This window comes from Neopsephotus bourkii, unplaced genomic scaffold, assembly GCF_033783945.1.
Source record: "Neopsephotus bourkii isolate Nb327-2 ecotype Australia unplaced genomic scaffold, CSIRO-AGI_Nbou_v1 NB_297, whole genome shotgun sequence".
NCBI lineage: Eukaryota > Metazoa > Chordata > Aves > Psittaciformes > Psittacidae > Neopsephotus > Neopsephotus bourkii.
The window spans coordinates 52,315-69,980 of record NW_026900806.1 but is presented as its reverse complement, the minus strand read 5'-3'; the positions used below and the strand labels follow the sequence as shown (position 1 = coordinate 69,980).

General features: G+C 36.7%; 1 protein-coding gene across 5 annotated transcripts in view; it reads left to right on the top strand.

Moving 5' to 3' along the window:
- The window catches only part of PHKB (phosphorylase kinase regulatory subunit beta), a 94,807-nt gene extending 77,472 nt beyond the window's left edge, over nucleotides 1-17,335 (top strand). For 4 of the 5 annotated variants that reach the window (XM_061347091.1, XM_061347093.1, XM_061347096.1 and 1 more), the window contains 8 exons: nucleotides 2,126-2,183; nucleotides 3,897-3,987; nucleotides 5,333-5,535; nucleotides 9,409-9,543; nucleotides 12,279-12,408; nucleotides 12,810-12,917; nucleotides 14,203-14,343; nucleotides 16,339-17,335. In XM_061347091.1, coding sequence (XP_061203075.1) covers nucleotides 2,126-2,183; nucleotides 3,897-3,987; nucleotides 5,333-5,535; nucleotides 9,409-9,543; nucleotides 12,279-12,408; nucleotides 12,810-12,917; nucleotides 14,203-14,343; nucleotides 16,339-16,476 — 1,004 coding nt within the window. In that variant the 3' untranslated portion in view covers nucleotides 16,477-17,335. Of the gene's footprint in view, nucleotides 1-2,125; nucleotides 2,184-2,965; nucleotides 3,057-3,896; nucleotides 3,988-5,332; nucleotides 5,536-9,408; nucleotides 9,544-12,278; nucleotides 12,409-12,809; nucleotides 12,918-14,202; nucleotides 14,344-16,338 lie in introns of all 5 variants that reach the window. The other variant, XM_061347092.1, reaches the window with a different exon arrangement.
- The last annotated feature ends 331 nt before the right edge of the window (nucleotides 17,336-17,666 follow it).

Below are 17,666 nucleotides of genomic sequence, written 5' to 3'. Positions count from 1 at the left end.
CTGGGGGGAGTTACCTGGAAGGCCCATATCACTGGTCAGGTCCGGCTGGGTGTCAGTTGGCGGGTGATGAGCAGTTGTATTGGGCATCACTTGTGTTTATTGTTTTCCTTTTCCCCTTTTAATTTTACATACTCTCCCCTTGTTACTTCCTTTATCATTATTATTTTTGGTGGTGGCAGTAGTAGTTTTGTATGGTACCTTACTGACTGGACTGTTCTTATCTGAACCCGTGGGATTTACATTCTTTTGATTCTCCTTCCCATGCCTCTGGGAGCCAGGAGGAAAAAGCGGGGAGGGAGCCAGTGGCTGCATGGTTCTGAGTTACCAGCTGGGCTTAAACCACAACACTGTATTAAAAACATTATGAAAAACAACATGAATTGGAATAAGATTCGTTGCCTGATACACAGTGCATTGGAGAAATACAGCATGACCCCAGAGTCACAGTCGGAAATCTGTGTGCTAGGCAGGTGTACCCTCTGAAGCCACTGTTACCTGTGCTGTTGCCAGGTTTTGAAAGCCTCCATAGATTTCTTTAGTCCTTTGTAGGTTGTTTCTTCTGTGCTCTTGAAATTGAGGCAGACTTCCTGACCTCTGTATTCAACCAGAATAGCAAGTTTTGACCAGCAGATTATGATGAAGAACTTACTTTAAAACTCTCCTGAAAAAAAAATAGTACTGCTGTGCCTCTGGCTGTTCAGAGGTAATTTTTATAGACCTTTTGGTGCCATCCCACATGGAATAGTGGATGATGGTAACTCAGACAAATGGTCTGAGTCATTGAGTCTCCTATGACTGGAGACTACAGAAACCACCATTAAATAATAACACCATCAATAAAACATAAATCTAAAAATAAAAGCTGAAGAACCTTGAGAATTCCAGCTGACAGTCACAGGCTGTGATTTTTGTGGGTCAGTTTCCGCTACTTCTGTTGTTACAGATGAACTTCATTGGTAAGTGCCTGGCATGAAAAACACTGCCATTCCATCCAAGAGCTCAAGATCTAGAAGCCAAATAAGGTCAAAATTGTGGAATGCTTGTCACCACTTTTACCTTTAACATAATGGTCCCCACTTGAGCCATGCACAGTTGAAGAGATGTCAGTAGCACGCACTGATGCACTATGGTCAACTATGGGCTACAGAAGAATGGTATCTGTTATTCTGATTAATCTAATTCATGTACTTCCTGCATTTTCTGAATCCTGAGCTACCTACTTAGAAGTACTGCTCTTCCCATTTCCTGCCCTCCACTTTTAGGTGATGTCTGTACAGCATGATGCTACTTTAATCCATAACACTTCACAAAATGTTCTTTGTGGTTTTGACACACAATCAGCTTTGAGAAGGAGTAATTGATCAGTAATAAAATGTCATATCTATCTGTTTTGTATTCCCTGCTGTACTTTTCAAGAGGAATAAATAGTTTCACAAGAGTAGTGCTGTAACACACCTGATCATCAAAGCTAGCTCACACAGTCACTTAGGTATTTTGGGGGACACTCTATTGTAGTTACTCAGGGCAGAGCCATGAAGTGGTAAAAGATCTTGTTCACACTCTCCCAACTTCTGTAAAACTAAAGACTCGTGTCATTGTTCATATACTAAGCTGAAAACAATGTGTGTCTTGGATGTCAGCTGTTATGAGCTTTGTCCAAACATAACGCCACTTCAGTGAACTACACTGTACGAGACTTGACAAGACCCTGTCAGTTTTAGCTCAACAAAGAAACAAGACAGTGGAGGCTGTATCTACATGCCATATCCAAATGTAAACAGCAGTTGAGGCTGTACCTTTTGATAGGAATGTATTTTTATAGGTCTAATCTGTACATACATTAATTTTCCCCCAAGATTGCAAGAATAGGTGGTAGAGGTCTCTTAGTAGCACAGGCAGCAAATTTAGCTGAAACCTGGTTTGGCTTCTTGCCTAACAGCATACAGCTGGATTATAGGGGACTTGATTGCATCTATATTTTAGATGTTAAAGTGGGTAAGTGCTTTACTAAAGCTGTTTCAAAGTTAACCAATCTCATCAAATTTACCTTATTACTATAAAATGCATATGTGCGTCTTTCTGCATGTGTTTTATTTGTGTTTTGGTTTGTTTTTAATGCATTTAGGTACTGTTGCTGAACATATTGAAAGAATCTATAGACGAGCTGGCAGCAAAAAGCTCTGGTCTGTATACATATATCATGTTCCTTTTGTTTTGCACCAGTTTTTCTTCCTAATGTGTTTATACAGTAAAGCTGGAAGACGGATCCTTACACACTTAAACAGGGGGAAAAGGACAGCTTTACTAACAAAATTGTATCAGTTCACTGGAGCTGAAGATCTGGTCTATAATGCTTAAAAGAAAGAAAAAATAAAAAAGCATTTTCCTACTGTTATCTTTTCAAATACAAAAAGGGAGCAATAAGCTGGTTTTGCTATGAGTGCTATTGCAAGTGTACAGTTCTCGTTTAATAATGAGAAAAAATACTAATATTCTTATTTGTTACAGGGGATGATAAAATAGTATCAATAGCTTTGTGCAGCAAAGCTGGTGATCAAATCAGTTGGTTTAGTGCCCTGAAATAATTTACATTCAGGCTGACTTTGTCACAGTAACTTTAAAAGGTTTCAGCAAGTCAGTTGGTATTTACATGTTGTTTATTAATTAAGCTCAGTAGAAATCTGATTTCCTTCTCCCAAAGAAATGAGTTGAGCCTGTCCTGAATTCTGTTCTTCTGCTCTGTCACTATTCCTAAAAAATGAGGCTGTAAATATAAAAATTAATTTTCGTTTTTCATTTTAGTCTGTTCATACACGTAAATGGGCCTTTGGCAATAATAAGGTAGAACCAAAATACCTTGCTGGTAATTTTTTGTAAAGAATAAAAATCAAAAGTATTTTTAGAAATAAAGCATGTAAACTGTTTTTCATTTCTCTTCCATGGTTGCCACGTGACATACATATAGGTTGGTGTTGCGCTACAGTGCTGCATTTGCACAGAAATTTTCTTCTTCTATAACCCCACATATTACTACTTTACTGGTACATGGCAAACAGGTAAAGTGCCCAGAAGTCTGAAATGCAGCTCTGTGAATTTTTTTTTTTTTTTTGCTTATTTGCATACTGATAGTATCAGCTAATGAATTTTTTTAAATGCTTTGCTCTTGATCTCAGGAAGTGCGTAGCAGTTTTCACAGGAAGCAACATCAACTGTCTGGATTTTTTACTAATACTGTAGATGACTACAACACAGTCGTTCTCTGTGGATAATGATTTTTAGGCACCTCAAAGCCCATGATAGAAAAGCTCAAATACAAGCCTGTTAGGTTTGTATTTTGTCAGCAAATTGTTCTTTAAAGTTTTATATCTTTAACCATTAACTGGGTAAAATGTTTTCTTAGAAGTTACAGCTGGTTTTCAGTCTAGCAATTCACACAAGTCTCTACTTTCTGTGCTACACACGCAAAATGTTACCTCAGCATGGAAAACAAAACAAAGACTTCGTGTTGTGTGTTGTACTTCTTGCAGAATCTTTATAAGTCTTCCTTAAATAGAGTAAAAATTACCAAGGTTATCTTGCAAAACCGTAAAAATGGCACAGAAGAGAATCTGTCTGTTTTCAAGATGCTGCTGAGAAAAGTTGACAAACTTTTTATGGAGCTGGTAGTTTAATGAGTTCTAATGAAATTTAATTTTGATCCATTCACCTGTATCTTGACTAAAAACTTAAAATTCATAGAAGAGTACATAAAATCTGATCCAAATTCTGTATTATAAATAATGTATGTATTCACAGAGTTAGTTTTGAGATCTCTGCTGTTGCAGACTTCAAATATACATGAATTCATTAAACTAGCTTTTGATATGTAGTGGGATTGCTCTGTTTTCTGCCCTCAGGTCTGTTGTGCGCTTCGCAGCAAGTCTTTTAGGTAAACTAGTGGACAGCCTTGCACCATCTATTACTAATGTTTTAGTTCAGGGCAAGCAGGTAAGTCTTCACTCCTCAGAAATATATTAAGGAATGGTAACAAAGAAACTAAATGAATAGGCTTTTTAATTTTTAAGGCCTCTGATGCTTCTTTTAAAAATAGCCAATGACTTAAAAAATCCTTACTGAAGAAGAAAAGCCATGGGGAAGATAAGGATTTATTTAGTACTTGCATATAGTATGGGGTAATAAATTTACTTTTATTTAATTACAGACCAGTACTCAAAATATAGTTCCCCGTCTACATAAGAAGGGAAGATTATGATTCCCATAATTCCTTAGATTTTATATATTATATATATATATATGCCCTTTATTATTTATATATATATGCCCTTTTATTTCACAAAAGTAGATGGAATCAAGTGATAAAGCTTATTTTTAAGATTTACTTAATTCAGATGTTACCACTCTCTCTGGTAACATACGGATGGCAGCTGAGTAAATTCTTTCAAGATTTCAGTTTTCTGTTCCAAAGTTTAATTATCACTATTTTTTCCCTTCCTAAGGAGGACTTTTGTTTTTTAACTTCCAGCACAATTTTAATTACATTCATGAAGAGATGTTTTCAAATAATAGTAACAGAATATTATGTATTTTTGTATTAGAATACATCTGTATGTATACTTATCTATACAGTACACTAGTATGACAGGTTTGTCTTTGTCTTACTCCAGACTGAGGTCAGGGCATGTGCTTTTGGCACTACACATAGCTGTAGAGGAAGCTGCATGTGCATGCAGCAGGATGTGTAGCTGTTCATTTCCAGCTTTTTAACCTCACTTGCCTTCACTGATCCCTTTATAATAATGATCTTTATTGTCAGAGAAAAATTGAAGTGTTGCTGTGGTTTACTGTCATCATTAAAAGCAAATTGCACTTTAACAGAATTCATTTTTTTGTGGTTAAACAATCCAGTACCAGCAATATATTTTCTTAAAATGAAGTCTGTAACTTCTGGGATGCTATAAGAAATAAGAAAACAAAACTATGAATTTCATTTGGGACCTTAAGCGATCTCCACAGCTGAAAGGTCAGAAATGGAAGGCTATCTAAACCTAGTGTGCAGTCATGATTATACACCCAGATTTGAAACCAAAGAAGTGGGCTTATATTTTTATTTTCATTTGGACAAATATATCTAATATTTACTGTGGCTTGTAGTGCAATATGTTATTTTAATAGCATCCAACAATATTAACAAGCATCAGCCATTGACTTTTTTTTTTTTTAATTGTGAGAATTTAACAAGGAAAGGAGAGTTCATGAAGCTTCATTTCAGAATTGCTTCTGTGGTGCTTTTATTCCTGTCTATATCTTCTGAATTGTTTTCAATATACCACAGGTGACACTTGGAGCCTTTGGCCAAGAGGAAGAAGTTATTTCTAATCCCTTATCCCCAGCAGTGATTAAGGAAATCATCTATGAAAAATGTCATTTGCAAGATGAAAGAGAAGCTGTAGTTCAGCAGGAGCTTGTCATACACATTGGCTGGATCATCTCCAATTCACCTGAACTTTTCAGTGGCATGCTGAAGATACGGATTGGGTCAGTACAATCAATCTTTTGTTGTTCTTAGTGCTAGTATTGCAGGGGAAGATACCGACTTTAAGAGAGATTGCTGCTACACTGCAAAAATGGTTTGTGTAAGATGATGCAGCAAAACTTGCATACTTCAGTTCTACATTGCTTTAAATTGGTGTACCAAAACAAGTTACACAGCTAAGCTCAAGTTTGCTGTTGAAGAGCTTGAAGTGGCATGGAGCAGCACTTGTAGTAGCCCTTTTGAAGCTTTTCTGCAGCTAGCACAGTGAACTACAGGATTTTTCAGACCTTGATCCCTTATCATGTCAGGGCTTTAAAACCAAAAACAGGGTAGCGGAGTTGGGTGCATTCTGTCCAGCAAATGCACAGTGGTCACCCTGTCCTGCTGGCAGCAGAATGTTCTGCCTGGCTCTTCTAGTGCCCAATGAAGCATGATCAGCTGGCTGACCAGACCGTGTGTAGCTCTATCATATACACAGTGACACTCCATTAGTAGTGCAGTGGGTTGAAGGGGTTCTGTTTCATATTGCAGCTAGCCTTACAGGCATACCTGAAGTAGTGAAGTATGCACTCAAGTGTGTTAGTGGTGCTTCTGAGACAAGTTGCCTATTTCCTACCTGGCAGCAGACACTGGGTGCTGTCCAGAGTTTCCCAGTTGCAGAGTGGATGCAAATTCTGCTCACAGTTCTGTTCCTGGGCAGCAGCACAATCTCTACAGAGATCTTTTTATTCTGTACTAGGTACAGGTATGATGTGCATGCTTAAGGCTGGTAATTAGCAAAGATTTCCTTACTGGTAAGCATGTGATCTCAACATAGTGTCCTAGGAGCACAATGGATTACACCAGACCAAATGCTGGTTCATCCTTTACAGTGCCCCACTGTTAATGCAAAGGCACACCAGGTGTGCTGCTGCCTGCCCACCCATCAAGACAGGTTAGAGAGACATGGCCAGAGACTGGGGGTGTACTGTATTGTCAGGAAGGGAAGAACTGAGAGATACAGAGGACAGTAAAAGCTTTTACTATCAGATTTTCAGGACCTGAGGGAGGAAGAACTGAGGGAAGAGGGCAGTCTAGGATTAAGGCTCCTAGATTAGGCCTTTAAAAGCTTTTTGTTCAGTTGAGCAGTCACCTGTGTCATGTAGGTTTGGGGCAAATTAGTAACAGCTAGAGATTACATAAATGTGATTATCTAGGAAGGATGCAGCATAAATTTAATTCCCTTCTGAAACCACACAATTATCCTCCAAATCAACATATGCCTCTAGTTTCATTCTCCAGTTTCTAGTCAGTGCTCAGCTCACAATAGAGACTTGTCTAAATCGGTCTTCGAAGTCTGGCAACCATGAGCAACAAATCCCTTGGAAACAGTGTTTCAAGATACTTAAGCTTTCTTTTCAGAGTTTTAGCGCAATCATTGCCTAAAAAGATAGCTTGTTCCTTTATACTGTTTGTAATAATAGTCTTCTACACTTTAAATGTACTTACCATTACAGCTCTTAAAATATTTTAAGGCACCAAGGGATGCTTCTGATTGATAGTGAACCTGAGTATGTGATATGTCACATAATGAAGACACTGTTCAAGAGCAGTTCTCTACACAGAAATGCTTAACTGCCATGGTAAAGAAAAACCTGATTTGTCCTATGAGGTTGCTAAAAATGTCTTTGTTCTTTCAAAAATCCCCAAGTAACCCTATCCAACTGTATAGTATCCCGATTATAGATACATAAAACAATTCTTGACTGTTCATTAGCTAAATAGTTGTCCAATTCTTTATTAAATAGATTAGGCTAAGCTATACATAGCTCAGGAATCACAAACCTGAACTAAGTTTAAAACTTCATTTACCTACTGGATTGTTCTACTTAGTTCTTTGATGAGGTGAACAACAAGTAGTCTGTGCTGGAGTGTTATCATATTCCATGGTATCTGCATTTACTTTGCTATCCAGAAATTGGTAATGTTTTCACATTTAGGAAGAGACATACATCTGAATAAGCACTTCTTTGAGGAGGCCAGGTGCTACTGAATGAGATTTACAGAATTAGTACACATGCTTAAGTAAGTGTTCCATGTTCCGGATTTGTTTCATAGAGAAGATAGAGCCTTTCAGCAGTGGTGGTAGATACCAGTAGCATCTACATCTATCCTTTTGCACTTACATACTTTGTACCCCCTACAGATCCATGTTACTACTCTTTCATCCCTTTCCTCATTCTTTGTAGCTAATCCTTTTGCAATTTTTCTCTTTCTTTTCTTCCAAGGTTAGTGCTATGGATTCCATTTCCTTTCTTTTGGTGTAATCACTCACTCCAGTGAGCAAAATTAACCTTCTCAAACAGAAATATCATTCCAGTTCGATAATGATTTGATTTAGTGTCTCATTACTGACTTGTTTTCAGGATTTCATGCTGAAATAGATCAAGTCCTTGACAGCCCTATGAGTACAAAAACTTGAACCAACGGACTTTTACCCACCTCTTACCAGTGAAGAATGTGGTAGGAGGTCCATTTGACTTTGCTGTGTTTTGCAGGACACTGCAAAGAGAAAAGACCACTGAATGACTTCCACACAGATAATTTGAGTCATCAGTGAAAAAAGAACCAATTCCTAAGCCAGTTTTGTTTGTTAGTCTTAGTAACAAGAGGAGGACACTATTCACCCACTAAAATGAAAGTTCTGTGTTCTGGATTATGTAGAATGCCCATGCTGCCTAATAATCTCTTGTATCTTGCACCTTCAATGAATAGTCCTAGAACCTCAAATTTAAAGGAATGTTGAGTGAGTTGGCCTGACATCTCAGAATTCCTTGAATGGCCTGACATCTCAGAATTCCTTGAATTCTGTGAATACTAGGAATCCTTCAAGAAAGACTGTGACTTGAGTTACATAAACAAAAACATTCTGTATGTTGTAGGCTGAATAATTAAATGCCTAAAGAATGTGGCTATACTGATGACAAGGTAATGCTTTTAGGAATATTATGCATTTTCTGATAAAGAGAGCAAGGCTCTCTCATGTAACACTGACTTGATCAAGTGTTACACGATGACTTGTTCAAGGAAAAACTAGTGGAGTTTCTTTTCCCTTTTGTTAGTAATTCCTGCTTGAACTGAATCAATGTAGGTGGTAAGAGACTGAGATCTGTGCTTGAGTTCCCTTGTTTCAAATGTAGCTATGCATTATTTCATCATTAATGTTAGAGGATGCAGCACAGTTTCTGGATTAATACATAGAATAAAATTCAGCATTTTCCTTCAATAATTTGCTAAGTTCTGTCTCTCTGATACCTAAGGCTGAAAAATCTTCACTGGTGGTGTATTTTTATTTAATCAAATCTTTTCAAAAGGGAGTAGCAAAAGAAAGAAAAATATAGACTTCAAGAAGGAATTTCAAAGGCTAAACCCATAAATAAGCCCTGAAGTCTTTTTTAATGTTAAATAATTTAAACTTTATGTGGCTTTTGTGGGTTTTTTTTAACTGATCAGCAAAATGCATACACTTTCAGAGCATAATTTTGAGTAGGAATTTTAACATCAAAAGGCAGGTAAATGATTATCTTAATGAACATGGGACGTAAGAGAATATGTGGTCCAATATATCTTCCCTATGAAAAGATGCATCAGAACCCATTTCTTAAAATGAATGCATTACTCCTTTTAGTTTGTGCCATATTGCAAACAAACACAAAATCTGAGTAAATTCCACAATACAGTAAGAGTAGTATAGTATTTGTTTGATATTTTATGCCTGTCCTGACAACCACATAGCAAGATCATATGGAATTCTTATGGGCTATTTTATGAGACTAATTTTTCCTCTGTGGAAATTTCATACATAATTAATAAATGTATTCCTTGCTTTACTTCAGATGGATTATCCATGCTATGAAGTATGAATTGAAAATCAGGGCTGGGGATATGCCAGCTAAGGACTTATACCAGATGTCCCCTAGTGAAGTGAAGCAACTTCTGCTGGATGTTCTTCAACCACAGCAGCAGGGGAGGTAATGAGATGTGTGGGTTTGTGTCACCTGTTTTCACTGCTCAAGTAATTTTAATTTCTGAGCTACTCTGTATACATCTGAAATCACCGGGCATCTGCAATCAGTAATATACTTGTTTAAGGAAAGACAGCAAAGATGCGCTTTAACTTCTTTCACCTGTTTCCAGATACTACAATTGTTTCCTTTATATTGCATCTTCCCTTTTCACCTTTATCTTTGTGGAAGGATACTGGCATCTACATAAACAACTAATTTTACTGATAAGTAATTTTATTCTGAACATACCATATTCTAGCAATATCTAGCAGATTTGTATCTAGCAGTACAAAGAGAGAAAAGCTAAAAAACGCAAATATATTAGTGCTGAATTTCATTTGAGCTAGGCTAGGCTACGAAAGTTCTGCAGAATAGCCAATTTAACAAAACTCATCATGGAATTATCCTATTTTTTTTTTCTCTCTTTTTGAGCAGCCTAGCAGAACCAAAGCTTTGAAATACAGAAAGCAATGTTGCCAAGCAGTAATTTAAGTGTAGTTTAAAAAAAAAACAACAAACAAACAAAAAAAGCCCCACATCTAAACGTATTTACAGTGGCAAATAATAACAGTGTGTTGATTCCTGTGCTGCAAATATCCAAATATGTAGGTGTAGAAATTTCCCACCTTTCCTGCATGAGGTCTTTCAGCAGTATTTGTTTGCTTTTATTAAGGCGATAGAAAAGCTGTTTGCTACCAGAGAAGATACGGAACTTCTTTTAGAAAAAAAAACCTTGTTCAGGAGTATTAACCTAAGAGACAAAAGTACTAGTTGCTTTTCGTCAGAGCTTTTCTTCCTAGGGGAAGCTCAGTACTGTCTTAATGTATAAAATAGATTTTCTACTTAAAACCAACTAAGAACATTAACTTTTAGGAAAACTTCTCTCAAATACATGCTGTACTGCTACATAGGACTTAATTCTGTACTGTGAATCTCCCAGAGTTCTGTTGCTGGTGCCTCAAACATTTTGGCTACTTTGCTGTAGTAATACTGAAAAAGAAAAATACAAAAATTAAATTTCAGACTTCATGGTTGTAAGTTTGTTGTTGTTTTTTTTTTTAAAGAAGGTAAAGTATACTTCTGAAGGCAAACAAAATTTGTAATTTATGGAGAATGTAACTCAGTGTGTCTAAAGATTAAGAAAACCATTCTGTCTAATTTTCCAGATTTACAGGACACTTGTTCTTCTACACACCATCATAAAAACCCTACTTTTAGCAATCCTGCTGAAATGGTTTTTCTAACCTGGTATTTAAATTAGTATGATAGGTGTTTCTAATCCATTATCTATTAGCGCTTTGTATTTTATAGAAGCAGAATTTCATTGAGCTTTATTTATATAATTCTTTTGCATATTGTAATTCAGTGGAACAACTTTTAATATTACAGTTAGAATCGTAGAATCATAGAATAGTTAGGGTTGGAAAGGACCTTAAGATCATCAAGTTCTGACTCCCCTGCCATGGGCAGGGACACCTCACACTAAGCCATATCACCCAAGGCCTTGAACACTGCCAGGGATGGAGCATTCACAACCTCCCTGGGCAACCCCTTCCAGTGCCTCACCACCCTTACAGTAAAGAATTTATTCCTTATATCCAATCTAAACCTCCCCTGTTTAAGTTTTAACCCATTATCCCTTGTCCTGTCACTACAGTCCCTAATGAAGAGTCCCTCTGCAGCATCCCTATAGGCCCGCTTTGGATGCTGGAAGGCTGCTCTGAGGTCTCCATGCAGCCTTCTCCAGGCTGAACAGCCCCAACTTTCTCAGCCTGTCTTCATACGGGAGGTGCTCCAGTCCCTGATCATTCTCGTGGCCCTCCTCTGGACTTGTTCCAGCAGTTCCATGTCCTTTTTATGTTGAGGACACCAGAACTGCACACAATACTCCAGGTGAGGTCTTACGAGAGCAGAATAGAGGGTCAGGATCACCTCCATCAACCTGCTGGTAACTCTCCTTTTGATGCAGCCCGGGATACGGTTGGCTTTCTGGGCTGTGAGCACACACTGCCAGCTCTTGTTTATTTTCTCATCAACCAACACCCCCAAGTCCTTCTCCTCAGGGCTGCTCTGAATCTTTGCTTTGGCCAACCTGTAGCTGTGTCTGGGATTGCTCCCACCCACGTGTAGGACCTTGCACTTGACATGGTTAAACTTCATGAGCTTGGCATCAGCCTACCTCACAAGCGCGTCAAGGTCCCTCTGGATGGCATTCCTTGCCTCCTGCAGATCAGCTGAGCCACATCGGCAAAACTTTCTGAGGGCGCACTGTCCATGTCACTGACAAAAATGTTGAACAAGACCGGTCCCAAAACCGATCCCTGAGGGACATCACTCATTACTACTCATTCACAGTAATTTTCTCCAGTGTGTGTAAATTAAGACTGTCATAGGTACAGTGAATTATATTTTATGTACGTTTTATATTTTATGTACTGTGCTGTATAGGTTTCGCAAGTTTCTAGTTAGGTAAACCACAAACCCACACATCAGAATAACATTCAAACTTCTACAGGCTTAGAATCTTGATTTTGTTTGCTTTAGAGCATAACATGCCAGAAAGGACAACATATATTGTATATGCATTATTAGTATATTTGATGTCACCACTTACCTCACTGGCTTATATGAGAGAGCGTGGCTTGGTTCTGTATTTGTAACAGCTTCTTACTTCAAACTCCCAATTTTCTTTTCCACAGAGGCTGGCTAAACAGAAGACAGATAGATGGGTGTCTTAATCGAGCTCCTGCTGGATTCTATGATCGGGTGTGGCAGATCTTGGAGAGAACCCCTAATGGTTTAATAGTAGCAGGGAAGTTTTTACCACAGGTATAATCAGCAGAGATGATCAGTTGTTTCTACTCTGACTATTAATGTTGAATTATTTTATTGTTAATGTCTCTTTTATGCTGTAATGTATTATTTAGGGTGGTTTATTCCTGTTACAATTAAAAAAGAAATAATTAGGAAAAAAAATCAAGTTTTCATGTTGGTTCTGAGTAAAATACCATTAGAATAGAATGCAGGTCAGTTTATACATATTTATGTAAGTGTAAGTCTAGAAGACCCTTTCCAAGTCAAGGACTCTGAAAATGGCTCCCTTTTTGATCCTAAAGTGGTCATATTTCTTAGTTGAGTACTATTTTTTTGGCCAGCAAATAGGCTTTAGCTGAGGGTGATTTTGATTTAGCTTAAATGGATTTTGAGTAAAAGTATGATTTGTTTTTCAGCAACCAACCTTATCGGATATGACGATGTATGAAATGAATTTTTCCCTGCTAGTTGAAGATATGCTGCAAAATATCGACCAACCAGAATACAGGCAAATTATTGTAGAGGTGTGTGGCCTATAATGAATGAAATTTTATAATGTACATGAATATGTTACAGATTAAAAGGAAAACAAAAAGTAACAAAGGCTCTCAAATATTTTAAGAAATAGCACTTTGAATACAGACATCGGTTTCTCGATCTTTTTTGTGTGATTAGTCAGGTTGCTGTTCACATGTTAAGAATTTACTAAGTTCTTGATGTTCTTCCCCTTTAGTAAATAGATAAATATGAAGGACAGCACTAATACAGGTAGGTCACAGGTGAAAACTAGTAATTCCAGGGTAGATTTCCTTCAAGTCCTTAAGCCATGCCTTTTCCTGAAAATTTTTTAGGTCTAAGGAAAAACTCCTCTAAAATATCAGTTTGCCCTGCAGTAGATTTTCTTACCCATTTTGTGGCTGTCTATCTTTATGCTACTGAATCAACTAACTTTCGCTTTCCTTATACCTAGCAGTAAAGTAAGAGGCTATTTAAACTCCTTCCCACCACTGCATATAACATACTCTTTTTGAACAGATGAAGAGCATCCGAACTGTTGGTCACTGGCATCTGTGCTGTCAGCAGCGCTCAGTTCCCAAGTGCTGGTGCTTATGAGTATTCCTCCACAGTAAAATCAAATCCATCTCAATTCTGGCTAACAACTAATGGTCATGTTGTTTGCTGGAGCATTCCCAATTTTTGCTAAAAGATAACACAATTATCAAAACCCAAGATGACCAATATAGACTCTGCTGCCCACCTGTAGTTATGACAGGTGACTCATCATGTTCACCTTCCTCTTTTAAACCTCTTTCCAGGTACAAGGAATATAAATTCTCTCGAACTGCGAGTTTTCATTGGTGTCTACTGATCTTTTTTATAAACTTTGGTATAATCATATTATGACATACATGATTATACCTCTAAATATCACATGCTTAGGGTTCAGCGTTTGCTGATTTTCACCCTCTCCACTGGCTGAGCATTAGCATTTGTGTAGCCCTACAATGAACTGAATAAACTAAAATCACTTCCCTGGTTCCCAGCAAACTTAGATGTTGATGTCAATCATTACATAGTGCCCTTAACTAGGTAGTCACCAAAAAATGTAATTGTCATAAAAGCCTGCTTTTTCCAGTGATTCGTTTATCAAAATCAGAATTCTATTATCTGTGCACTATTACCTGTCCCATTATTAAATGGCCTCCTGCATGAAAGAGGCATATGTAATTATTAAGAGTGCTTTTATGTAATCTGAATTAAAAAAAATAAATCAATTTTAAAGTCTTACAGTCTTTTTCTGCCTCCCAGTTGTTGATGGTCATATCTGTTATTTTGGAGAGAAATCCTGAGCTAGAGTTCCAGGACAAAGTGGACTTGGACAAAGTGGTGCAAGAAGCATTTCATGACTTTCAGAAAGAGCACAGCCTTCCAAAGGGATTTGAAAAGCAAGTAAGTAAAAAATTACTAATTTACAGATTTTACTATTCTTACTGAAGTGTGTTTATAAATGTTAATTATGTGAGGCTCAGAATAAAAAGCAATTAATAGGAGTTCAGAATGGAACAAAAGTAAGAAATAAATATATGCAAGTGCTGCCTAAGCCTGCAGAGAGCAGAGATAAAAGATGGGCACTTACTTTATTACCAAACTGTGAATTTGGTAGGGCTTAAATAAATGAAACTTAAATCATTATGTAGCTTTTAAGATTTACTTAACTAGGATTTTGTCCTTTAAAGACATATAAACATTCTTGCTGCAAGTTTTGGTGCCTCAAAGCTTTAAATTCTGTACAAAAGCCAGGTTTATTGAACTGGTTGAGGGAGGAAATATGTGTGAAGCAGTGGGACAAGTCCCTGTGCTACTGAGGATGATTTTCCTTGTTGTCTGGTGTTTTATTGTGCACAATATACTTGGAGATACCTGTGCTAGCTCTGAATAATCACTTTATGCATAACATCCTTATACACAGCAGCACTTCTGTTGCTGAATTTAGCTACTGTAAAAGATGAGGAAGTGCTCCTTAAGAATTCTTTCAAAAGTTTCAAGGTTCACTTTTTTTGCAGTACTTTCTATAGCAGGATTTGAAAGCAAGGCAAGCTACCTTAGCAACATACCACCTTGCACAACACCTTTGTTTTTAAAAGGACACAATTTTCTTGAAAGTTTGATTCTTTTGGCCTGGCCATTTTGGGGGGTAGAGCGTTTGTAGCTGTAGCAAAATCAGAATTACCGCCCACACAAATGGCTATTACGTGCCAGCTCTGCACAGTATCTTGATTACACTGCTGACTTCTGTGAAAAGCTGGAAGTCCCCAGTGGCTATAAAAACAAAGAAAAATCCTATGCAAACCCCAATTTTTAATGGTGCTGCCCTAGCCTCCATTTGGGAGGATTTGATCCAAAAATACGATTTGATGGAATTTTTCCAAGCCCAGATCTACACAGAATGTTGCCTTTTTGTCTCAGAAGGAAATTTCAAATTATAGTTGTGAATAATATCTGTAAGATTGTTGTTGGAAATTCCAACTCCTTACAATAAAATTTTCTAAAATCAGACTCTCCCATATTTGAATATATATGCCTGCTGGCAGTTAAATGTAGCCTTCCTAGGATTGTTCTGATGATAATTCTGTCTCAGGTTTTCCTAACTAAAAGAACTCATCTGTCTGAATTACAGTTTTCCATTAAATTGACTTGCAAGTACTTTGAACTTTCTTATTTCCCTCTTACCATGTAATTAGTGTCAAAAGTATTTACTCTAGTGATTTTAAATACATCCTAAAACTATAGGTCTAATATTTTCACCACGCAATTTCTGCTCTTGATTTAATAAAAATAACCAATTTTCTGGATTAAAGCATTAAACCTTTATTATAGCAGCCAATAAATGATTTGAGAATAAGCAGACATGCAACATAATGAACTGTACAAAACAGATGTTCAGTGAGAACACTTATTTTGTTCATCTGATTAATGAATTAGTGTGCTACCTGTGATAGGTTCTCTGATTTAAAATTTTTCTTTTCTTCCAAATAAACATGTAGTCAGTATCTCTATGTGTACATCTGAGGGCCTGGCTCACGATCATACTGTGGCAGCACAGTAAGTTAACCACATAGTAATCTTCTCACTGCATGTTTTGAGAGAGCAGTTGTTCTCTGACACCTGTTTTGTTTAAAAAATAATAAGGTGGTGGTATGTCTACAGGACTGGAAAACTCAGTAGAAAAAATACTAAATACATTTCAGTAATCTGTTTTCCACATATTTAGGTAAGTATATGTGGGAGACGTCTGAAAACTGAGCAGAATTATATTACTGTAAGTTAGAAGCCTGAAAAACACATTTGCATTTCTAGCATATTTGTGATGTTTCTCTCATTCGCTTGTGTTTGGCTGTTTTACATAATCAACTCTAATAGAAACATCTTTTCCCTTTCCTTCAGGATGACATGACTGCATTCTACAACACACACCCAATTGGAAAAAAGGGAACATGCAGTTACTTGAGTAAGGCTGTGATTACTTTATTGCTGGAAGGGGAAATGAAACCAAGCAATGATGATCCTTGTACTGTTAGCTAAAGCTTGAAAAACAACATAGGGATTGTTGCTTTGTTTAGTGTTCTGTGTATTTTTCATGTATATATTAACACTATATTGAAGAGTAAACCTGGCTAGTAATACAAAATGCAAACTATGTTGAAAGAAGTGCCATTAAAGGTACAAAGTGCCACCTATTTTTTTCTTTTGTCCCACTATGCAGCAAGTTAGTCGTGTGATATTTGGTTAAATTCAGTGGGATTATATTGATGATCTTAAACTATGCCTTTAAAATAGTTGGTAATTTAAAGAGAAATGCAGTATGAGGTTTTGTCTTTATACCTCTATTATAATTACAAACAAGTTTATTGTAAATTCCAAAATGAAATTCAGTAAATGCTGTAATTAACATGCATACTAATCACTGTGGAAGTAGGAGAATTGGATTATTTTCTTTCTATTTCACACACCAATTGGAGGTGATGGTTGTCGTTGGAGGGAGTTGTTATTCTTTTTTTTCTGCATCAATTCAGTTGACAGCATACATTTAGGTTTGGTTTTTTTTAATTTACCAGTTGATACCTTGATATACAGTTTTCACCCTAATAAAGCAACATTTTATCTCTAGCAATAAATATCACTGCAGTTTCCCAATTGTTGTTTAAACATCTGTAAGTTAACAAGGTAAACAAATGGTAACAAAAAAAATTTTTTTTAAAAAAAGGGGCAAACAAGCTGTATTTAAAATTAACATCAATGAAGAAAAGATATTTTATTCCATAAGCTACCAATGCATGAAAGAATTGAAGATACACTTATTTAACTTCTAAATGTGTGAAAACACTGTATGTTATATGTTGTATTTTAGTGACAGTAATAAAAAGAAAATGGGGAAAAAAACTTTTAAGTGACATGCTTTTAAGTGACATGCAAAGACTCCTGTTGATTTTAGTGGCAGTCTGTATTATGCTACTGTACACACCTTGAATGAATCATTAAAGTGCCTATTTTAGCAGCACAGAAGATACTAAAGCTTTAGAACTGGTCCTCAAACATTTTGATAATTAAATTAATAGTGACCAGCTGCAACTGACCTGTCAATACATTACTCCTATATTTATAAAAGCAGACTTTAAATTAACTTACCAGTAAGAGGGCAAAACTACTAGCAAAAGTGATAGAGTGAATCTGGGCATAAGAGGGGTAATTTATTTGCACACACTTAGGCAATG